The sequence below is a fragment of the Somniosus microcephalus genome, chromosome 20 (genome assembly GCF_052327205.1).
Source record: "Somniosus microcephalus isolate GS21.2 chromosome 20, FLI_Smic_1.0, whole genome shotgun sequence".
NCBI lineage: Eukaryota > Metazoa > Chordata > Chondrichthyes > Squaliformes > Somniosidae > Somniosus > Somniosus microcephalus.
Genome location: NC_141006.1, coordinates 55,120,007 through 55,144,425, shown reverse-complemented (window position 1 = coordinate 55,144,425; position 24,419 = coordinate 55,120,007). Strand labels below are relative to the sequence as shown.

At 54.9% G+C, this 24,419-nt stretch overlaps 1 protein-coding gene across 1 annotated transcript in view; it reads right to left on the bottom strand.

Moving 5' to 3' along the window:
- sh3bgrl3 (SH3 domain binding glutamate-rich protein like 3) overlaps positions 1-23,574 on the bottom strand; it is a 26,839-nt gene extending 3,265 nt beyond the window's left edge. Inside the window, exon 1 of the mRNA XM_085962750.1 lies at positions 23,451-23,574. Coding sequence (XP_085818876.1) covers positions 23,451-23,495 — 45 coding nt within the window. The 5' untranslated portion in view covers positions 23,496-23,574. The remainder of the gene's footprint in view (positions 1-23,450) is intronic.
- Positions 23,575-24,419: the final 845 nt, after the last annotated feature.

Here is a 24,419-nt window from a genome sequence, read left to right as displayed (position 1 = left end):
GAGAGTGAGAGACAGGCGGAGAGAGAGAGTGAGAGACAGGCGGAGAGAGAGAGTGAGAGACAGGCGGAGAGAGAGAGTGAGAGACAGGCGGAGAGAGAGTGAGAGACAGGCGGAGAGAGAGTGAGAGACAGGCGGAGAGAGAGTGAGAGACAGGCGGAGAGAGAGTGAGAGACAGGCGGAGAGAGAGTGAGAGACAGGCGGAGAGAGAGTGAGAGACAGGCGGAGAGAGAGTATTTCGAAGAGGAGTTATTTGATACTCTCCACATGGAAATCAGCCATTTCCAGGCCCAAGGAAAGGTGATAATATGTGGGGACCTAAATGCAAGGACCGGTTGTGAACCTGACTTCATAGACCCACAGGGAAACAACCATGTGTTTGGCCAGACCCCTTTAGATGTCACACCAGCCATCGCAAATCGGAACAACCTTGATCGTGAAATAAATAAAAGCGGTAGGGAGGTAGTGCAACTCTGCCGAGCCTTAGGCCTGTACATAGTTAACGGTAGGTTCAGAGGGGACTCCCTAGGGAGACTCACATACTCCTCAACTCTTGGGTCTAGTGTGGTGGACTATACAATCACTGACCTGGACCCCTGCGATATCAACTCATTCACTGTCAGGCAGCAATGCCCCCTCTCAGACCATAACCAAATAAATATGTACCTTAAACTTTCTGCCCAAACTACAGACACAAAAAAGGAACCCAGTAAGCTCCATAAAATAAACCAGACATACAGATGGGCCCCAGACAGTGGAGAAAAATTCATCACAGCACTAAAGTCACCTGATCTCACAAGTAAAATATCAAAATTTAAAGAAAACCCATACGAGATCACCAGAGATGGTGTAAACATGGCCATAGAGGATATAAATATGATCTTCCATGAGGCAGCTGTAAAAGCCGACCTTGTGAAACAGAAGAGGAAGCGTCACAAAAGACAAAATAAAAATAAGAAATGGTTTGACCACGAATGCAAAAATGCCAGAAAAGACCTGAGAAAAATATCAAACCAAAAGCATCGCCAACCAAACAATCCGGACCTACGTACTAGATACAATGAAACCCTCAAAAGATATAAACACACCATTAGGAACAAAACACAAAACTATACCCACAAAATACTCGAAGAAATTGAAAACTCCACCAATCCAAAACAATTCTGGGAAATGTGGAATAACCTGAGTACAACACAATTGCAAGCATTACCAATCCAAGATGGCGACATCTGGAGAACACATTTTGAAAACCTCTACAAAGACATCCCAATAAACGAAACAAACCCAAGTCAACATCAGGTCACAGAAAAACTCCACACATTGGAAGCAACAATTAAAGACAACCAAAACCCTCTAGACTCCCCAATCACATGGAAAGAACTGGCCACAAAAACAAAATCTCTCCACCTAAAGAAAGCCTGTGGCCCAGACAACATCAAAAATGAAATGCTCAAGTTCAGCAATATGGAGATGCAGGGTGCGGTACTCAAATTATTCAACATCATATTACGTTCAGGCTGTTTTCCCGATATCTGGTGCCAAGGACTAATCTCCCCCATATATAAAAGTGGAAACAAATCAGACCCAAATAACTACCGCGGCATCTGTGTCAACAGTTGTCTAGGGAAGTTATTCTGCAGTATTCTAAATAGTAGATTACTTGATTTTCTTAACAAACATAATATCCTCAGAAAAAACCAAATAGGCTTTCTTCCAAAACACCGCACCGCCGACCATATCTATACCCTTCACACCCTCATTGAAAAACATATACACCAAACAAAAAATGGGAAAATATTCGCCTGTTTCATCGACTTCAAGAAAGCCTTTGACTCTATATGGCACGAAGGGCTCTATTATAAACTTCTTCAGTGTGGAATAGGGGGCAAAGTCTATGACCTTATTAAATCAATGTATCTGAAAAACAAATGCGGGGTCAAAATTGGAGACAAACGCACCGATTTCTTCACCCAGAGAAGAGGCGTCCGGCAGGGCTGCAATTTGAGCCCGACCCTGTTCAACATATACATAAATGAATTAGCAGACATGCTGGAGCAAAGCGAGTCACCAGGTCTCCGTCTCCTGGATGGAGAAGTGAAATCCCTATTCTATGCGGACGACCTGGTTCTGCTGTCTCCCACAGAACAGGGATTACAGCAACAACTAGACCTACTCGACAAATACTGCCAAAATTGGGCTCTAACAGTAAATCTAAAGAAAACCAACATCATGATTTTTCAAAAAAGGCCCAGATGTCAGGAAAACAAATACCAGTTTACCCTCAGTGATACCACTATAGGACACACTATGAGCTACACCTACCTTGGTCTAACTATTACAGCATCAGGGAGCTTCAGCATAGCAGTGAATGCACTAAAAGAAAAAGCACGAAGAGCCCTATATGCAATAAAAAGAAAATTCTACAACATCCAAATCCCAATCAAAATCTGGCTCAAAATATTTGACAGCATAATCCTGCCCATTGCACTGTACGGTAGTGAAGTATGGGGCCCGCTAAATCACCAAAGCTACACTAAATGGGAAAAACACACAATAGAAGCCCTACATGCAGAATTCTGCCGAAGCATCCTTCACACCCAAAGAAAAACGCCAACAAATGCATGCAGAGCCGAACTAGGCAGATACCCACTGATAATAAACATCCAAAAACGAGCACTAAACTTCCTAAATCACCTCAAATCTAGCTCCCCAGACACCCTTCATTTCAAAGCCTTTCAGACCCAAGAGCTAAACCCAGAAAAGAGTCCCCTGAGTCAGCTGCTACTGAAACTAAGTACTCAGCCGGACCCTGACCAGCCCCAGACCAACACAGCCGTCCAAACACCAATCCGAGTGAACCAAATCATTAAACAATGCAAAGAAACCTACCTGGAACATTGGAACAAAATAACCGAAAGCCAAAGCAGATTAGAATGTTACCGGGCCCTAAAAAGAGAATATAAACTGGCAGACTACCTCACGACCATCAGAGACACAAAACAGAGACAGACCCTCACCAGGTACAGACTAAGCGACCACCAACTGGAAATTGAAAAAGGCAGATACAAGAAATCCTGGCAGCCTAGAGAGAATAGAATATGCGATCAATGTCTGGCCGGCGAGGTTGAAACAGAGATGCATTTCCTCCTAAAATGCGAAAAATTCAACACATCAAGAAACATATTATTCAACAAGCTAAGCCAAACAACCCCAGATTTCAAGGAATTGGATGACCTGTCAAAATTGAGATTAGTCCTAGGAGAAGGAGACAGACCATACCTTGGGGCCAAATATGTAACAACATGTCACAACCTGAGGACTGTTAAAAATTAAGACTGTTTAAAATGAATATTGAACGTACCAAATGAAGTACAAAGACTGTTTAAAATTAATATTGTTTAAAAGTAATAATGTATGTACCCAACAAATGTCAAATCGATTGACACCTACAGAATGTTGGAAAACTGTAACTTTTTGCTATGTAAGCTTTGGCAATATGGTTCTCTGTAAACTTTCATGCCAATAAAGCATTTGAATTGAATTGAATTGAATTGAATTGAATTGAGTGAGAGACAGGCGGAGAGAGAGTGAGAGACAGGTGGAGAGAGAGTGAGAGACAGGCGGAGAGAGAGTGAGAGACAGGCGGAGAGAGAGTGAGACAGGCGGAGAGAGAGTGAGAGACAGGCGGAGAGAGAGTGAGAGACAGGCGGAGAGAGAGTGAGAGACAGGCGGAGTGAGAGTGAGAGACAGGCGGAGTGAGAGTGAGAGACAGGCGGAGAGAGAGTGAGACAGGCGGAGAGAGAGTGAGACAGGCGGAGAGGGAGTGAGACAGGCGGAGGGAGTGAGACAGGCGGAGAGGGAGTGAGACAGGCGGAGAGAGAGTGAGACAGGCGGAGAGAGAGTGAGACAGGCGGAGAGAGAGTGAGACAGGCGGAGAGAGAGTGAGACAGGCGGAGAGAGAGTGAGACAGGCGGAGAGAGAGTGAGACAGGCGGAGAGAGAGTGAGACAGGCGGAGAGAGAGTGAGACAGGCGGAGAGGTGGAGAGAGAAAGTGGCGGAGAGAAGCAGAGAGAGAGGGAGGCGGAATGAGAGAGAGAGATATAAAGAGTGAGACACAGGCGGAGAGACACAGGCGGAGAGCGAGCGAGACAGGCGGAGAGCTAGAGAGACAGGCGGAGAGCGAGAGAGACAGGCGGAGAGCGAGAGAGACAGGCGGAGAGCGAGAGAGAAAGGCGGAGAGCGAGAGAGACAGGCGGAGAGAGGCGGGGAGAGAGAGAGAGACACAGGCGGAGAGAGAGACACAGGCGGAGAGAGAGACACAGGCGGAGAGAGAGACACAGGCGGAGAGAGAGAGGCGGAGAGAGAGACACAGGCGGAGAGAGAGGCAGAGGGAGAGACAGGCAGAGAGAGAGAGAGAGAGGCGGAGAGAGAGAGAGAGACAGGCGGAGAGAGAGAGACAGGCGGAGAGAGAGAGAGAGACAGGCGGAGAGACAGACAGGCGGAGAGAGACAGGCGGAGAGAGAGAGAGACAGGCGGAGAGCAAGAGACAGGCGGAGAGGGAGAGAGAGAGACAGGCGGAGAGAGAGAGAGACAGGCAGGCGGAGAGAGAGAGAGAGAGACAGGCAGGGAGAGAGAGAGACAGGTGGAGAGAGAGAGAGAGAGACAGGCAGAGAGAGAGAGAGACAGGCGGAGAGAGAGAGAGACACAGGCGGAGAGAGAGAGGCAGAGAGAGACAGACGGAGAGAGGTGGAGAGAGAGCGAGACAGGCGGGGAGAGAGAGCGAGACAGGCGGAGAGCGAGCGAGGCAGGCGGAGAGAGAGCCAGACAGGTGGAGAGAGAGCGAGACAGGTGGAGAGAGAGACAGGCGGAGAGAGAGAGAGACAGGCGGAGAGAGAGAGACAGGCGGACAGAGAGAGAGAGAGAGAGAGTGACAGGCGGAGAGAGACAGGCAGAGAGAGGCGGGGGGAGAGACAGGCGGACAGAGAGAGAGAGACACAGGCGGACAGAGAGAGAGAGACAGGCGGAGAGAGAGAGAGAGAGACAGGCGGACAGAGAGAGAGAGAGAGAGACAGGTGGACAGAGAGAGAGAGAGAGAGACAGGCGGAGAGAGAGAGAGACAGGCGGAGAGAGAGAGAGACAGGCGGAGAGAGAGAGAGAGACAGGCGGAGAGAGAGAGAGACAGGCGGAGAGAGAGAGAGACAGGCGGAGAGAGAGAGAGACAGGCGGAGAGAGAGAGAGAGAGACAGGCGGAGAGAGAGAGAGAGAGAGACAGGCGGAGAGAGAGAGAGAGACAGGCGGAGAGAGACGGGCGGCGAGAGAGAGAGAGACAGGCGGAGAGAGAGAGAGAGACAGGCGGAGAGAGAGAGAGAGACAGGCGGAGAGAGAGAGAGACAGGCGGAGAGAGAGAGAGACAGGCGGAGAGAGAGAGAGAGACAGGCGGAGAGAGAGAGAGACAGGCGGAGAGAGAGAGAGAGACAGGCGGAGAGAGAGAGACAGGCGGCGAGAGAGAGACAGGCGGAGAGAGACAGGCGGAGAGAGAGAGACAGGCGGAGAGAGAGAGACAGGCGGAGAGAGAGACAGGCGGACAGAGAGAGAGAGACAGGCGGAGAGAGAGAGAGAGAGACAGGCGGAGAGAGAGAGAGCGAGAGACAGGCGGAGAGAGAGAGAGAGAGCGCGAGAGACAGGCGGAGAGAGAGCGAGAGACAGGCGGAGAGAGAGCGAGAGACAGGCGGAGAGAGAGCGAGAGACAGGCGGGGAGAGAGCGAGAGACAGGCGGGGAGAGAGAGAGAGACAGGCGGGGAGAGAGAGAGACAGGCGGAGAGAGAGAGACAGGCAGAGAGAGAGACGGGCGGGGAGAGAGAGAGACAGGCGGGGAGAGAGCGAGAGACAGGCGGAGAGAGCGAGAGACAGGCGGAGAGAGAGAGACAGGCAGAGAGAGAGACAGGCAGAGAGAGAGACGGGCGGGGAGAGAGAGAGACAGGCGGGGAGAGAGCGAGAGACAGGCGGAGAGAGCGAGAGACAGTCGGAGAGAGCGAGAGACAGGCGGAGAGAGAGAGACAGGCAGAGAGAGAGACAGGCAGAGAGAGAGACGGGCGGGGAGAGAGAGAGACAGGCGGGGAGAGAGAGAGACAGGCGGGGAGAGAGAGAGACAGGCGGGGAGAGAGAGAGACAGGCGGGGAGAGAGAGAGACAGGCGGGGAGAGAGAGAGACAGGCGGGGAGAGAGAGAGACAGGCGGGGAGAGAGAGAGACAGGCGGGGAGAGAGAGAGACAGGCGGGGAGAGAGAGAGACAGGCGGGGAGAGAGAGAGACAGGCGGGGGAGAGACAGACAGACAGGCGGAGAGAGAGAGAGACAGGCGGAGAGAGAGAGAGACACAGGCGGAGAGAGAGGCAGAGAGAGACAGACGGAGAGAGGTGGAGAGAGAGCGAGACAGGCGGGGAGAGAGAGCGAGACAGGCGGAGAGCGAGCGAGGCAGGCGGAGAGAGAGCCAGACAGGTGGAGAGAGAGCGAGACAGGTGGAGAGAGAGACAGGCGGAGAGAGAGAGAGACAGGCGGAGAGAGAGAGACAGGCGGACAGAGAGAGAGAGAGAGAGAGTGACAGGCGGAGAGAGACAGGCAGAGAGAGGCGGGGGGAGAGACAGGCGGACAGAGAGAGAGAGACACAGGCGGACAGAGAGAGAGAGACAGGCGGAGAGAGAGAGAGAGAGAGACAGGTGGACAGAGAGAGAGAGAGAGAGACAGGCGGAGAGAGAGAGAGACAGGCGGAGAGAGAGAGAGACAGGCGGAGAGAGAGAGAGACAGGCGGAGAGAGAGAGAGACAGGCGGAGAGAGAGAGAGACAGGCGGAGAGAGAGAGAGAGCGCGAGAGACAGGCGGAGAGAGAGAGAGAGAGACAGGCGGAGAGAGAGAGACAGGCGGCGAGAGAGAGACAGGCGGAGAGAGAGAGAGACAGGCGGAGAGAGAGAGAGAGACAGGCGGAGAGAGAGAGAGACAGGCGGAGAGAGAGAGAGACAGGCGGAGAGAGAGAGAGACAGGCGGAGAGAGAGAGACAGGCGGAGAGAGAGAGAGACAGGCGGAGAGAGAGAGACAGGCGGCGAGAGAGAGACAGGCGGAGAGAGAGAGACAGGCGGAGAGAGAGAGAGACAGGCAGAGAGAGAGAGAGAGAGCGCGAGAGACAGGCGGAGAGAGAGAGAGAGCGTGAGAGACAGGCGGAGAGAGAGAGCGAGAGACAGGCGGAGAGAGAGCGAGAGACAGGCGGAGAGAGAGAGAGACAGGCGGGGAGAGAGCGAGAGACAGGCGGGGAGAGAGAGAGAGACAGGCGGGGAGAGAGAGAGAGACAGGCGGAGAGAGAGAGAGAGACAGGCGGAGAGAGAGAGAGACAGGCGGAGAGAGAGAGACAGGCGGAGAGAGAGAGAGACAGGCGGAGAGAGAGAGAGACAGGCGGAGAGAGCGAGAGACAGGCGGAGAGAGCGAGAGACAGGCGGAGAGAGCGAGAGACAGGCGGAGAGAGCGAGAGACAGGCGGAGAGAGAGAGACAGGCAGAGAGAGAGAGACAGGCAGAGAGAGAGACAGGCAGAGAGAGAGACGGGCGGGGAGAGAGAGAGACGGGCGGGGAGAGAGAGAGACAGGCGGGGAGAGAGACAGGCGGGGAGAGAGAGAGACAGGCGGGGAGAGAGAGAGACAGGCGGGGAGAGAGAGAGACAGGCGGGGAGAGAGAGAGACAGGCGGGGAGAGAGAGAGACAGGCGGGGAGAGAGAGAGACAGGCGGGGAGAGAGAGAGACAGGCGGGGAGAGAGAGAGACAGGCGGGGAGAGAGAGAGACAGGCGGGGAGAGAGAGAGACAGGCGGAGAGAGAGAGAGACAGGCGGAGAGAGAGAGAGACAGGCGGAGAGAGAGAGACAGGCGGAGAGAGAGAGAGACAGGCGGAGAGAGAGAGAGACAGGCGGAGAGAGAGAGACAGGCGGAGAGAGAGACAGGCGGAGAGAGAGAGAGACGGGCGGAGAGAGAGAGAGACGGGCGGAGAGAGAGAGAGACGGGCGGAGAGAGAGAGACGGGCGGAGAGAGAGAGAGACGGGCGGAGAGAGAGAGAGACGGGCGGAGAGAGAGAGAGACAGGCGGAGAGAGAGAGACAGGCGGAGAGAGAGAGACAGGCGGAGAGAGAGAGAGACAGGCGGAGAGACAGGCGGAGAGAGAGAGAAACAGGCGGAGAGAGACAGACGGAGAGAAGCGGAGAGAGAGACACACAGGCGGAGAGAGAGAGAGACAGGCGGAGAGAGAGAGAGACAGGCAGACAGAGAGAGAGAGCGACAGGCGGAGAGAGAGAGCGACAGGCGGAGAGAGAGAGCGACAGGCGGAGAGAGAGAGCGACAGGCGGAGAGAGAGAGAGACAGGCGGAGAGAGAGAGAGAGACAGGCGGAGAGCGAGAGAGACAGGCGGAGAGCGAGAGAGACAGGCGGAGAGCGAGAGAGACAGGCGGAGAGCGAGAGAGACAGGCGGAGAGCGAGAGAGACAGGCGGAGAGAGAGAGAGACAGGCGGAGAGCGAGAGAGACAGGCGGAGAGAGAGAGAGAGACAGGCGGAGAGAGAGAGACAGGCGGAGAGAGAGAGAGACAGGCGGAGAGAGAGAGAGACAGGCGGAGAGAGACAGGCGGAGAGAGACAGGCGGAGAGAGAGAGACAGGCGGAGAGAGAGAGAGACAGGCGGAGAGAGAGAGAGACAGGCGGAGAGAGAGAGAGACAGGCGGAGAGAGAGACAGGCGGAGAGAGAGTGAGAGACAGGCGGAGAGAGCGAGAGACAGGCGGAGAGAGCGAGAGACAGGCGGAGAGAGCGAGAGACAGGCGGAGAGAGCGAGAGACAGGCGGAGAGAGCGAGAGACAGGCGGGGAGAGCGAGAGACAGGCGGGGAGAGAGAGAGACAGGCGGGGAGAGAGAGAGACAGGCGGGGAGAGAGAGAGACAGGCGGGGAGAGAGAGAGACAGGCGGGGAGAGAGAGAGACAGGCGGGGAGAGAGAGAGACAGGCGGGGAGAGAGAGAGACAGGCGGGGAGAGAGAGAGACAGGCGGAGAGAGAGGCGGAGAGAGAGAGAGACGGGCGGAGAGAGAGAGAGACGGGCGGAGAGAGAGAGAGACGGGCGGAGAAAGAGAGAGACGGGCGGAGAAAGAGAGAGACGGGCGGAGAGAGAGCGAGGCAGGCGGAGAGAGAGCGAGGCAGGCGGAGAGAGAGCGAGGCAGGCGGACAGAGAGCGAGACAGGCGGACAGAGAGAGACAGGCGGACAGAGAGAGAGACAGGCGGACAGAGAGAGAGACAGGCGGACAGAGAGAGAGACAGGTGGACAGAGAGACAGGCGGACAGAGAGACAGGCGGACAGAGAGACAGGCGGACAGAGAGAGAGACAGGCGGACAGAGAGAGAGACAGGCGGACAGAGAGAGAGACAGGCGGACAGAGAGAGAGACAGGCGGACAGAGAGACAGGCGGACAGGGAGAGAGAGAGACAGGCAGACAGAGAGAGAGAGAGCGACAGGCGGAGAGAGAGAAAGAGAGACAGGCGGAGAGAGAGAGAGAGAGAGACAGGCAGAGAGAGAGACAGGTGGAGAGAGATAGAGAGAGAGAGACAGGCAGAGAGAGAGACAGGCGGAGAGAGAGAGAGACAGGTGGAGAGAGAGAGACAGGCGGAGAGAGAGAGAGAGACAGGCAGGTGGAGAGAGAGAGAGAGACAGGCAGAGAGACAGGCGGAGAGAGAGACAGGCGGAGAGAGAGAGAGACAGGCGGAGAGAGAGAGACAGGCAGAGAGAGAGACAGGCAGAGAGAGAGACAGGCAGAGAGAGAGACAGGCAGAGAGAGAGAGAGAGACACAGGCGGAGAGAGAGAGAGAGACAGGCGGAGAGAGAGACAGGCGGAGAGAGAGAGACAGGCGGAGAGAGAGACAGGCGGAGAGAGAGAGACAGGCGGAGAGAGAGACAGGCGGAGAGAGACACAGGCGGACAGAGAGAGAGACAGGCGGACAGAGAGAGAGACAGGCGGACAGAGAGAGAGACAGGCGGACAGAGAGAGAGACAGGCGGACAGAGAGAGAGACAGGCGGACAGAGAGAGACAGGCGGACAGAGAGAGAGACAGGCGGACAGAGAGACAGGCGGACAGAGAGAGAGACAGGTGGACAGAGAGAGAGACAGGCAGACAGAGAGACAGGCGGACAGAGAGAGAGAGAGCGACAGGCGGAGAGAGAGAAAGAGAGACAGGCGGAGAGAGAGAGAGAGACAGGCGGAGAGGGAGAGGCAGGCAGAGAGGGAGAGGCAGGCGGAGAGGGAGAGAGGCAGGCGGAGAGGGAGAGAGACAGGCGGAGAGCGAGCGAGACAGGCGGAGAGCGAGCGAGACAGGCGGAGAGCGAGCGAGACAGGCGGAGAGCGAGCGAGACAGGCGGAGAGCGAGCGAGACAGGCGGAGAGCGAGCGAGACAGGCGGAGAGCGAGCGAGACAGGCGGAGAGCGAGACAGGCGGAGAGCGAGACAGGCGGAGAGCGAGACAGGCGGAGAGCGAGCGAGACAGGCGGAGAGCGAGCGAGACAGGCGGAGAGCGAGCGAGACAGGCGGAGAGCGAGCGAGACAGGCGGAGAGCGAGCGAGACAGGCGGAGAGAGAGCGAGACAGGCGGAGAGAGCGAGACAGGCGGAGAGAGCGAGACAGGCGGAGAGAGCGAGACAGGCGGAGAGAGAGCGAGAGACAGGCGGAGAGAGAGCGAGACAGGCGGAGAGAGAGCGAGGCAGGCGGAGAGAGAGCGAGGCAGGCGGAGAGAGAGCGAGGCAGGCGGAGAGAGAGCGAGGCAGGCGGAGAGAGAGCGAGGCAGGCGGAGAGAGAGCGAGGCAGGCGGAGAGAGAGCGAGGCAGGCGGAGAGAGAGCGAGGCAGGCGGAGAGAGAGCGAGGCAGGCGGACAGAGAGCGAGGCAGGCGGACAGAGAGCGAGGCAGGCGGACAGAGAGCGAGACAGGCGGACAGAGAGCGAGACAGGCGGACAGAGAGCGAGACAGGCGGACAGAGAGAGAGACAGGCGGAGAGAGAGACAGGCGGACAGAGAGAGAGACAGGCGGACAGAGAGAGACAGGCGGACAGAGAGAGAGACAGGCGGACAGAGAGAGAGACAGGCGGACAGAGAGAGACAGGCGGACAGAGAGAGACAGGCGGACAGAGAGAGACAGGCGGACAGAGAGAGACAGGCGGACAGAGAGAGACAGGCGGACAGAGAGAGAGACAGGCGGACAGAGAGACAGGCGGACAGAGAGAGAGACTGGCGGACAGAGAGAGAGACAGGCGGACAGAGAGAGAGACAGGCGGACAGGGAGACAGGCAGACAGGGAGAGAGAGACAGGCAGACAGAGAGAGAGAGAGCGACAGGCGGAGAGAGAGAAAGAGAGACAGGCGGAGAGAGAGAGAGAGACAGGCAGAGAGAGAGACAGGTGGAGAGAGATAGAGAGAGACAGGCAGAGAGAGAGAGAGACAGGCAGAGAGCGAGACAGGCAGAGAGCGAGACAGGCGGAGAGCGAGACAGGCGGAGAGAGAGCGAGACAGGCGGAGAGCGAGCGAGACAGGCGGAGAGCGAGCGAGACAGGCGGAGAGCGAGCGAGACAGGCGGAGAGAGAGCGAGACAGGCGGAGAGAGCGAGACAGGCGGAGAGAGCGAGACAGGCGGAGAGAGAGCGAGAGACAGGCGGAGAGAGAGCGAGACAGGCGGAGAGAGAGCGAGGCAGGCGGAGAGAGAGCGAGGCAGGCGGAGAGAGAGCGAGGCAGGCGGAGAGAGAGCGAGGCAGGCGGAGAGAGAGCGAGGCAGGCGGAGAGAGAGCGAGGCAGGCGGAGAGAGAGCGAGGCAGGCGGAGAGAGAGCGAGGCAGGCGGAGAGAGAGCGAGGCAGGCGGAGAGAGAGCGAGGCAGGCTGACAGAGAGCGAGACAGGCAGACAGAGAGCGAGACAGGCGGACAGAGAGCGAGACAGGCGGACAGAGAGAGAGACAGGCGGAGAGAGAGAGAGACAGGCGGACAGAGAGAGAGACAGGCGGACAGAGAGAGACAGGCGGACAGAGAGAGAGACAGGCGGAGAGAGAGAGAGACAGGCGGACAGAGAGAGACAGGCGGACAGAGAGAGAGACAGGCGGACAGAGAGAGAGACAGGCGGACAGAGAGAGAGACAGGCGGACAGAGAGAGAGACAGGTGGACAGAGAGAGAGACAGGCGGACAGAGAGACAGGCAGACAGGGAGAGAGAGACAGGCAGAGAGAGAGACAGGTGGAGAGAGATAGAGAGAGAGAGACAGGCAGAGAGAGAGAGAGACAGGCAGAGAGAGAGAGAGAGGTGGAGAGAGAGAGACAGGCGGAGAGAGAGAGAGAGACAGGCAGCTGGAGAGAGAGAGAGAGAGAGAGAGAGAGACAGGCAGAGAGAGAGACAGGCGGAGAGAGAGAGAGACAGGCGGAGAGAGAGAGAGACAGGCGGAGAGAGAGAGAGACAGGCGGAGAGAGAGAGAGACAGGCGGAGAGAGAGACAGGCAGAGAGAGAGACAGGCGGACGGAGAGAGAGACAGGCGGACGGAGAGAGAGACAGGCGGACAGAGAGAGACAGGCGGACAGAGAGAGAGACAGGCGGACAGAGAGAGAGACAGGCGGACAGAGAGAGAGACAGGCGGACAGAGAGAGAGACAGGCGGACAGAGAGAGAGAGAGAGGCGGACAGAGAGAGAGACAGGCGGACAGAGAGAGAGACAGGCGGACAGAGAGACAGGCGGACAGGGAGAGAGAGACAGGCGGACAGAGAGAGAGAGAGCGACAGGCGGAGAGAGAGAAAGAGAGACAGGCGGAGAGAGAGAGAGAGAGACAGGCAGAGAGAGAGACAGGTGGAGAGAGAGAGAGACAGGCGGAGAGAGAGAGACAGGCAGCTGGAGAGAGAGAGAGAGAGAGACAGGCAGAGAGAGAGACAGGCGGAGAGAGAGAGAGACAGGCGGAGAGAGAGAGACAGGCGGACAGAGAGAGAGACAGGCGGACAGAGAGAGACAGGCGGACAGAGAGAGAGACAGGCGGACAGAGAGAGAGACAGGCGGAGAGAGAGAGACAGGCGGAGAGAGAGAGACAGGCGGAGAGAGAGAGAGACAGGCGGAGAGAGAGAGACAGGCGGACGGAGAGAGAGACAGGCGGACGGAGAGAGAGACAGGCGGACAGAGAGAGACAGGCGGACAGAGAGAGAGACAGGCGGACAGAGAGAGAGACAGGCGGACAGAGAGAGAGACAGGCGGACAGAGAGAGAGACAGGCGGACAGAGAGAGAGACAGGCGGACAGAGAGAGAGAGAGCGACAGGCGGAGAGAGAGAAAGAGAGACAGGCGGAGAGAGAGAGAGAGAGACAGGCAGAGAGAGAGACAGGTGGAGAGAGATAGAGAGACAGGCAGAGAGAGAGACAGGCGGAGAGAGAGAGAGAAACACAGGCGGAGAGAGAGAGACAGGCGGAGAGAGAGAGAGACAGGCAGAGAGAGAGAGAGACAGGCGGAGAAAGAGAGAGACAGGTGGAGAGAGAGAGACAGGCGGAGAGAGAGAGAGAGACAGGCAGGTGGAGAGAGAGAGAGAGAGAGAGAGACAGGCAGAGAGAGAGACAGGCGGAGAGAGAGAGAGAGAGAGACAGGCGGAGAGAGAGAGACAGGCAGAGAGAGAGAGACAGGCAGAGAGAGAGAGAGAGACAGGCAGAGAGAGGCGGAGCGAGAGAGACACAGGCGGAGAGAGACACAGGCGGGGAGAGAGGCGGAGAGAGAGACAGGCGGACAGAGAGAGAGACACAGGCGGACAGAGAGAGAGACACAGGCGGACAGAGAGAGACGGCGGAGAGAGAGAGACAGGCGGAGAGAGAGAGAGAGAGAGAGACAGGCGGAGAGAGAGAGAGAGAGAGACAGGCGGAGAGAGAGAGACAGGCGGAGAGAGAGAGAGACAGGCAGGCGGAGAGAGAGAGAGACAGGCAGAGAGAGAGAGAGAGAGAGAGACAGGCGGAGAGAGCGAGAGACAGGCGGAGAGAGCGAGAGACAGGCGGAGAGAGAGAGAGAGACAGGCGGAGAGAGAGAGAGAGACAGGCGGAGAGAGAGAGACAGGCGGAGAGAGAGAGAGACAGGCGGAGAGAGAGAGAGACGGGCGGAGAGAGAGAGAGACAGGCGGAGAGAGAGACAGGCGGAGAGAGAGAGACAGGCGGAGAGAGAGAGAGACAGGCGGAGAGAGAGAGACAGGCGGAGAGAGAGACAGGCGGAGAGAGAGACAGGCGGAGAGAGAGAGACAGGCGGAGAGAGAGAGACAGGCGGAGAGAGAGAGACAGGCGGAGAGAGAGTGAGACAGGCGGAGAGTGAGACAGGCGGAGAGAGAGTGAGACAGGCGGAGAGAGAGTGAGACAGGCGGAGAGGGAGTGAGACAGGCGGAGAGGGAGTGAGACAGGCGGAGAGAGAGTGAGACAGGCGGAGAGAGAGACAGGCGGAGAGAGAGACAGGCGGAAAGAAAGAGACAGGCGGAGAGAGAGAGAGACAGGCGGAGAGAGAGAGAGACAGGCGGAGAGAGAGACAGGCGGAGAGAGAGAGAGACAGGCGGAGAGAGAGAGAGACAGGCGGAGAGAGAGAGAGACAGGCGGAGAGAGAGAGAGACAGGCGGAGAGAGAGAGAGAGAGAGAGAGACAGGCGGAGAGAGAGACAGGCGGAGAGAGAGAGAGAGAGAGACACAGGCGGAGAGAGAGAGACAGGCGGAGAGAGAGAGAGACAGGCAGGCGGAGAGAGAGAGAGACAGGCAGAGAGAGAGAGAGAGAGACAGGCGGAGAGAGAGAGAGACAGGCGGAGAGAGAGAGAGAGACAGGCGGAGAGAGAGAGAGACAGGCAGAGAGAGAGAGAGAGAGAGAGAGACAGGCGGAGAGAGAGAGAGAGACAGGCGGAGAGAGCGAGAGACAGGCGAAGAGAGCGAGAGACAGGCGGAGAGAGAGAGAGAGACAGGCGGAGAGAGACAGGCGGAGAGAGAGAGAGACGGGCGGAGAGAGAGAGAGACGGGCGGAGAGAGAGAGAGACAGGCGGAGAGAGAGACAGGCGGAGAGAGAGAGACAGGCGGAGAGCGAGCGAGACAGGCGGAGAGCGAGCGAGACAGGCGGAGAGAGAGCGAGACAGGCGGAGAGAGCGAGACAGGCGGAGAGAGCGAGACAGGCGGAGAGAGAGCGAGAGACAGGCGGAGAGAGAGCGAGACAGGCGGAGAGAGAGCGAGGCAGGCGGAGAGAGAGCGAGGCAGGCGGAGAGAGAGCGAGGCAGGCGGAGAGAGAGCGAGGCAGGCGGAGAGAGAGCGAGGCAGGCGGAGAGAGAGCGAGGCAGGCGGAGAGAGAGCGAGGCAGGCGGAGAGAGAGCGAGGCAGGCGGACAGAGAGCGAGGCAGGCGGACAGAGAGCGAGGCAGGCGGACAGAGAGCGAGACAGGCGGACAGAGAGCGAGACAGGCGGACAGAGAGCGAGACAGGCGGACAGAGAGCGAGACAGGCGGACAGAGAGAGAGACAGGCGGACAGAGAGAGAGACAGGCGGACAGAGAGAGAGACAGGCGGACAGAGAGAGAGACAGGCGGACAGAGAGAGAGACAGGCGGACAGAGAGAGAGACAGGCGGACAGAGAGACAGGCGGACAGGGAGAGAGAGACAGGCGGACAGAGAGAGAGAGAGCGACAGGCGGAGAGAGAGAAAGAGAGACAGGCGGAGAGAGAGAGAGAGAGAGACAGGCAGAGAGAGAGACAGGTGGAGAGAGAGAGAGACAGGCGGAGAGAGAGAGACAGGCAGCTGGAGAGAGAGAGAGAGAGAGAGAGAGAGAGACAGGCAGAGAGAGAGACAGGCGGAGAGAGAGAGAGACAGGCGGACAGAGAGAGAGACAGGCGGACAGAGAGAGACAGGCGGACAGAGAGAGAGACAGGCGGACAGAGAGAGAGACAGGCGGAGAGAGAGAGACAGGTGGAGAGAGAGAGACAGGCGGAGAGAGAGAGAGACAGGCGGAGAGAGAGAGACAGGCGGACGGAGAGAGAGACAGGCGGACGGAGAGAGAGACAGGCGGACAGAGAGAGACAGGCGGACAGAGAGAGAGACAGGCGGACAGAGAGAGAGACAGGCGGACAGAGAGAGAGACAGGCGGACAGAGAGAGAGACAGGCGGACAGAGAGAGAGAGAGCGACAGGCGGAGAGAGAGAAAGAGAGACAGGCGGAGAGAGAGAGAGAGAGACAGGCAGAGAGAGAGACAGGTGGAGAGAGATAGAGAGACAGGCAGAGAGAGAGACAGGCGGAGAGAGAGAGAGAGACACAGGCGGAGAGAGAGAGACAGGCGGAGAGAGAGAGAGACAGGCAGAGAGAGAGAGAGACAGGCGGAGAGAGAGAGAGACAGGTGGAGAGAGACAGGCGGAGAGAGAGAGAGAGACAGGCAGGTGGAGAGAGAGAGAGAGAGAGAGAGAGAGACAGGCAGAGAGAGAGACAGGCGGAGAGAGAGAGAGAGACAGGCGGAGAGAGAGAGAGACAGGCAGAGAGAGAGAGAGAGACAGGCAGAGAGAGGCGGAGAGAGAGAGACACAGGCGGAGAGAGACACAGGCGGGGAGAGAGGCGGAGAGAGAGACAGGCGGACAGAGAGAGAGACACAGGCGGACAGAGAGAGAGACACAGGCGGACAGAGAGAGACGGCGGAGAGAGAGAGACAGGCGGAGAGAGAGAGAGAGAGAGAGAGACAGGCGGAGAGAGAGAGAGACAGGCGGAGAGAGAGAGAGAGACAGGCGGAGAGAGAGAGACAGGCGGAGAGAGAGAGAGACAGGCAGGCGGAGAGAGAGAGAGACAGGCAGAGAGAGAGAGAGAGAGAGACAGGCGGAGAGAGCGAGAGACAGGCGGAGAGAGCGAGAGACAGGCGGAGAGAGCGAGAGACAGGCGGAGAGAGAGAGAGAGACAGGCGGAGAGAGAGAGAGAGACAGGCGGAGAGAGAGAGACAGGCGGAGAGAGAGAGAGACAGGCGGAGAGAGAGAGAGACGGGCGGAGAGAGAGAGAGACAGGCGGAGAGAGAGACAGGCGGAGAGAGAGAGACAGGCGGAGAGAGAGAGAGACAGGCGGAGAGAGTGAGACAGGCGGAGAGAGAGACAGAGAGACAGGCGGAGAGAGAGAGAGACAGGCGGAGAGAGAGACAGGCGGAGAGAGAGACAGGCGGAGAGAGAGAGACAGGCGGAGAGAGAGAGACAGGCGGAGAGAGAGAGACAGGCGGAGAGAGAGTGAGACAGGCGGAGAGTGAGTGAGACAGGCGGAGAGAGAGTGAGACAGGCGGAGAGAGAGTGAGACAGGCGGAGAGGGAGTGAGACAGGCGGAGAGGGAGTGAGACAGGCGGAGAGAGAGTGAGACAGGCGGAGAGAGAGACAGGCGGAGAGAGAGACAGGCGGAAAGAAAGAGACAGGCGGAGAGAGAGAGAGACAGGCGGAGAGAGAGAGAGACAGGCGGAGAGAGAGACAGGCGGAGAGAGAGAGAGACAGGCGGAGAGAGAGAGAGACAGGCGGAGAGAGAGAGAGACAGGCGGAGAGAGAGAGAGAGAGACAGGCGGAGAGAGAGACAGGCGGAGAGAGAGAGAGAGAGAGACAGGCGGAGAGAGAGAGACAGGCGGAGAGAGAGAGAGACAGGCAGGCGGAGAGAGAGAGAGACAGGCAGAGAGAGAGAGAGAGAGACAGGCGGAGAGAGAGAGAGACAGGCGGAGAGAGAGAGAGAGACAGGCGGAGAGAGAGAGAGACAGGCAGAGAGAGAGAGAGAGAGAGAGACAGGCGGAGAGAGAGAGAGAGACAGGCGGAGAGAGCGAGAGACAGGCGAAGAGAGCGAGAGACAGGCGAAGAGAGCGAGAGACAGGCGGAGAGAGAGAGAGAGACAGGCGGAGAGAGACAGGCGGAGAGAGAGAGAGACGGGCGGAGAGAGAGAGAGACGGGCGGAGAGAGAGAGAGACAGGCGGAGAGAGAGACAGGCGGAGAGAGAGAGACAGGCGGAGAGAGAGAGAGACAGGCGGAGAGAGAGACAGAGAGACAGGCGGAGAGAGAGAGAGACAGGCGGAGAGAGAGAGAGACAGGCGGAGAGAGAGAGAGACAGGCGGAGAGAGAGAGAGACAGGCGGAGAGAGAGAGAGACAGGCGGAGAGAGAGAGAGACAGGCGGAGAGTGAGACAGGCGGAGAGAGAGTGAGACAGGCGGAGAGAGAGTGAGACAGGCGGAGAGAGAGTGAGACAGGCGGAGAGAGAGTGAGACAGGCGGAGAGGGAGTGAGACAGGCGGAGAGAGAGTGAGACAGGCGGAGAGAGAGACAGGCGGAGAGATAGAGACAGGCGGAGAGAGAGAGAGAGACAGGCGGAGAGAGAGAGAGACAGGCGGAAAGAAAGAGACAGGCGGAGAGAGAGAGAGACAGGCGGAGAGAGGGACAGGCGGAGAGAGAGAGACAGGCGGAGAGAGACAGGCGGAGAGAGAGAGAGACAGGCGGAGAGAGAGAGAGACAGGCGGAGAGAGAGAGACACAGGCGGAGAGAGAGAGACACAGGCAGGGAGAGACACAGGCGGAGAGAGACACAGGCGGAGAGAGACAAAGGCGGAGAGAGACACAGGCGGAGAGAGACACAGGCGGAGAGAGAGACAGGCGGAGAGAGAGAGACAGGCGGAGAGAGAGAGACAGGCGGACAGAGAGAGAGAGCGACAGGCGGAGAGAGAGAGACAGGCGGAGAGAGAGAGACAGGCGGAGAGAGAGAGACAGGCGGAGAGAGAGAGAGACAGGCGGAGAGAGAGACACAGGCAGAGAGAGAGAGAGAGGCAGAGAGAGAGAGAGAGACAGGCAGAGAGAGAGAGAGAGAGACAGGCAGAGAGAGAGAGACAGGCAGAGAGAGAGAGAGAGAGAGACAGGCGGGGAGAGAGAGAGAGAGAGACAGGCGGAGAGAGAGAGAGAGACAGGCGGAGAGAGAGAGAGACAGACGGAGAGAGGGGGACAGGCAGGCAGGGAGAGGGGGACAGGGAAAGAGAGAGACAGGCAGACGCAGAGAGACGCAGACGCCGAGGGACACGCAGACAGAGAGAGACACACGCAGAGAGACACACGCAGACAGAGATACACGCAGACAGAGAGAGATACACGCAGAGAGAGACACACGCAGACACAGAGAGACACACGCAGACACACGCAGACACAGAGAGAGACAGAGATTTTCCCTGGGTCCTGCGATCAGCACTGAGATGACAAGACAGAATCTCTCTACAACCAACATTAATCTTCATTTCACTGATTTGGTTTTGTGGTTTTAATCAAAACATCAATTTTAAAATGTTGGGATCAGAATTTTTTTTTTGAACGCAGCAAGTTGGTGAGATCTGGAATACAGTGCCTGAAATGGTGATGGAAGCAGATTCAATAATAACTTTCAAAAGGGATTTTATAAATACTTGGGAAAAATTTGCAGGGCTACGGGGAAAGAGCAGGGAGTGGGACTAATTGGATCGCTCTTTCAAAGAGCCGGCACAGACACGTTGGGCCAATTGGCCTCCTCCTGTGCTGTATCATTCTATGATTCTATACTGGAAATATGAAACAACTGAAAATGGAGGAGCAGCTCAGCGAGAGGAGGCACAAGGCAGCGTCACAGGGCAGTGTCACTTTACCAGTGTGCCGACAATGTCTTACGCCCAAAAGCATCAACCCGCCGTCAGACACCAACAGACCTGCAGATTATTTCCAACATTTTCTGTTTTTACTTCACCAACCGTCCTGGATAAGTGGAAAGTGAGAAGGAAGCCAGCGGGTTCGACGGCTCCCCATCCATCGCACATCGAGCAGGAGAGTCGCAGTGAAGCAATTCATGCAAATGTCAACTAAATGCTTTTAAAAGGAGCACGGTGATTATTTGGTTCTAATAAAGAACTGATAGTTATGAGGCCAATGAATGCAGGTTATTAAATACTCAATGGGGCTTCGCAGTGACCGGGGTTCTCGAAATGTCAAAGAGTGTGAGCACTCAGCTCACTGTAAGATTACATTAGATTCCTGCAGACTGAAGCTCTTCCTCCATTATCTCTGGAAGAAATTTATCTTTAATGCGAGTTTTTTTTCTTTTGGCTCTCTGATTCCCCCTCAGATTTTTTTTGAATTGAAGGTGTGGGGGGTGGGGGCGGTTGGTGGGGGGCAGCAGTTGGGGGGAGTTAAGAGTCAATCACCTTGGTGGGGGACTGGAGTCACGTATAGGCCCAGATTGGGTAAGGATGGCAGGTTTCCTTCTCTGAAGGACAATAATGAACCAATTTGATTTTTACAACAATCCAACAGCTTCATGGTCACTTTTACTGATACCTGGTTTTTATTTACAGATTAGTTTAAAAACCGAATTGAGAAGCTACCGTGGTGGGATTTGAATTCACGCTCAGGTCTGCGAATCCAGCGTAAAGCACACACTATCCAGAAAACTGTCTTTCAGCCAGAATGAGTTTGGGGAAAGGCCAAACCAGTTGGCAACAAGTTGTGAATGAGCCTGGGTCTGGGCGGGCCAGGAACAGTGCGTGGGAGGCTTGCAACAGATCGGGGCAGAATGGACCTTTTAGTTTTTTTAAAAAAGAAATAGCAGCACAGCCCATTCTTCAGAGCTGCACCAGGCGGCCAGAAACCAGCCACACCCAGAGTGCTCTCGAAGCCAAACCTGAGCCCCAGGCCTCTAATGGAGGTTAGGCCTCTGGGGCAAAATTTCCCAGGCATATTTCCAACAGGAATTGGGCAATTTTATGACTTAAGTTGAAATTATTTAAGTGTTCATACTTGTGTTTTCTTTTTTAACCGAGTGTGGCCAACTGGCTGAATTTAAAAAAGGGAAACATTTTTGATAGGCTCTTTTGAGTAGTTTGATTGGTTCACTTTATTCTTTCTTGGATTGATAGCTGATGCTGGCTGCACAAATTTTTGAAGGTGGCAGGACAAGTCGATAATGTTGTTACATCGTGGGCTTTATAAATAGAGGCATAGAGTATAAAAACAAGGAAGTTATGCTAAACCTTTATAAAACACCGGTTAGGCCTCAGCTGGAGTATTGTGTTCAATTCTGGGCACCACACTTTAGGAAGGATGTCAAAGCCTTAGAGAGGGTGCAGAGGAGATTTACTAGAATGGTACCAGGGATGAGGGGATTCAGTGATATAGAGAAGCTGGGACTGTTCTCCTTAGAGCAGAGAAGGTTAAATGGGAGAATAGAGAGAGGTGTGCAAAATTATGAGGTGTATTGATAGAGTGAATAAGGAGAAACTGTTTCCAGTGGCAGGAGGGTCGATAACCAGAGGACACAGATTTAAGATAATTGCCAAAAGAACCAGAGGGGAGATGAGGAGAATTTGTTTAACGCAGCGAGTTATGATGATCTGGAATGCGCTGCTTGAAAGGGTGTTGGAAGTAGATTCAATGATTTCCAAAAGGGAATTGGATAAATACTTGATTAGGAAAACATTTGCTGGGCAATGGAGAAAGAGCAGAGGGAGTGGGACAAATTGGATCGCTCTTTCAAAGAGCCGGCACAGGCACGATGGGCTGAATGGCCTCCTTCTGTGCTGTAAGATTTTATGATTTTCCCATTTTTGATCTGTAGTTTTCTGAACTTCACGATTGGTGCCCTCCACACCTGCTTCTTGCTGACTGAGTTGCAGTTTAACAGGACGGCACTGAACCGCTGATGCTTTAGGAATATGAAATTTGAGCCAATCAATGTGTGACAGACAAACGAGCAATGGACAAGCACTAGGTGCAGAAATACCATTTTTCTGTTGTAAAAATGTAAAGCTCACACTCACACTGATGCAGATTAAGTGACACCTTCCAATGACCCACCCAATTACATATTTTTACAGACATTTTGTAGGTTCTTCAGATTTGATCCATTCCCCCTCACTTGGGATCATCTCTGAACTTGACCAGTTTACAGCGAGTTTCTGACTCTAAGTCACACTCATACTGAAACGACAGACAGCAGATTCACCCATCACCCCCGTGCTCGCTGGCCTACACTGGCTCCCGGGCTGGCAAATTCTCATCCTTGTTTTCAAATCCCTCCATGGCCTCGCCCCTCCCTATCTCTGTAACCTCCTCCTGCCCTACAACACCCCGAGATCTCTGCGCTCCTCCAACTCTGGTCCCTTGCGCATCCTTGATTTTAATCGCTCCACTGGTGGCTGTGCCTTCAGCTGCCTAGGCTCCAAGCTCGGAAATTCCCTCCCTAAAACCTCTCCGCCTCTTTCTCCTTTAAGACGCTCCTTAAAACCTCTCTCTTTGATCAATGTCCTAACAACTCATGTGGCTCGGTGTTAAATTTTGTTTGATAACGCTCCTGTGAAGCACCTTGCAATGTTTTACCCCATTAAAGACACTATATAAATGCAAGTTGTGTTGTCTGGCTCTGACGATCTTTGTTCAGTCAAACGTTAACCCATTCCCACACAAGCGACTGAGAAAACAGTCCCCATTTCTAATGAACCAAGTATTTTAAGCACGCATACACCCACCCCCCTGGGATGTGGCTCACTGCCCGCCTGTAAAGTGATGCTTGTTATTAACAGGACGGATCTCCAAAATGCAGCATGAAACAAAAAAGGATTTGCCAAACATGGAGAAAGTCACATTAGTTGTGATTAATGTCAATTCGCTCTCCAAAGATTTCTCATGGAGACAGAGCCCCTTTAGCTGGACTCTGATGTTGCTCACGATTCCCAGTTAAAAATCACTCCCTGAAAATGACCTGAATAATAGGACCAATATTAAATTCAATTAAGGCTCGTTAATGAGACAGTCTAGCTCAGATTTACACAGTCATGTTCCCAGTGGAATTGGCTCGTTTTTTTGCTGGTTGAGTCAAAATTCTACATTAAAAAAAAACTCAACATTCCCATCATGGTCCTGAGATGCAGCAAGAGCCACAGAATGTGTTATGGGAGGAAGAGGGAAATCTCAAAGGGAAGCTTTTAAAAGCAAGAAGGGACAAGGCAAGGCTGAGGGTTGCAGTGGCCGAGACAGTAATGGTGGAGCAGGGGACGAGGAATAATCGAGTGTCAGAGGAGGTGGTATAGGTATAGATGGAAAAACATGGTGGGGTGGGGCAAAACTAGCAGCCGAATTACAATACTGATTTCAAAAATGTTGTCGTCAAAATAGTAAGTGAGCGGTGTTTGTTTTAACCTAGTAGACGAAGCAATGGCATAAATTACGCCTGCACACTGCCCGCACCTTGCCTTTAAGGCCGTGTCTTGCTCGGTTACTGTGTATCGCTCAGTTACAATGTAACCGTTTACAATGTTGCACCGCCGCTGCCCAGCTCTGTCATTATCTGCAGCTCCGACACTGGGTGTGTCAGTTTCTCGCTCCCTCACTGCTCCCAAACAATGGTCAGTTTCAGGGTCTCTGCACCCCCTCCCACTGACTTCATCCCGTCCCTGTTACACACTCACCTCCCTGGAGCCGGCCACAGTCGTGTAATAGACTCTCACACTCATCTCGCTGCAGTTGCTGCTGCTCTCGCCCTCAACACCGACACTGAAATCCAAGGGAAACACCTCGCCATGTGATTTAACAGGACCAATTGCAACAGCTGCCTCTCCTCGCGTCAGTAGCAGTTTAGGGAGAGTCTCCAAATGAAGCACCAACTGCCGTTAATTCCAATGGCCCTGCAGTACTTGGTTTATAATCCACAATTCATCAATTATGTGGTCTCTCAAAAAGTGGATGAAAGCAAAAAAAAAGCGATAGGCAAATCTTTTAAGTTTATGCACCCCATTTAATGAGAGGGTGTTCCTCCACTGTTAAATATTTTAGTCAATGTTGTGCTCTTCAAGGTAAAAGCAGGTTGGTTCTGCTTTGGGCACCCTTGTTCCATCAAACACTCCGAGGGCAAGTAGGGCACGGGCTAGATAGAGAGTAAAGCGCCCTCTACACTGTCCCAACACACTCAGGTCAGTTAGTTAGTTCAGTTGATCTATTATAAATGATGTTCAGATGGCTCAGTGAACCATGTTTCTAGTCTTTGTCCAGTGTTCTCTCCTGAAATGTAGGGTAGAGCCAAACCCAGAACCCACAGGAATGGACCGTCCACAAGATATTAAATACATAAACAAATAAGTAAAAGATTTGAATTTTAGTGCCTTTCACAACCTGTCATCCCAAAGCACTTTAGTCAATTAAGTACTTTTTTTTGTAGTCACTGTTGTAATGTAGGAAATGCAGCAGCCAATTTGCACACAGCAAGATCCCACAAACAGTAATGTGATAATGACCAAATTATTTTTTGTGTGATGTTGGCTGAGGGATATTGTCCATGTAACACTTTGATTTTTAAACAATGCATCAGATACAGGGAATGTGTAAACAAACAGGCCACTTCAAAATGTTCCATTTGATTCTCCTCACCACTCAACAGAATG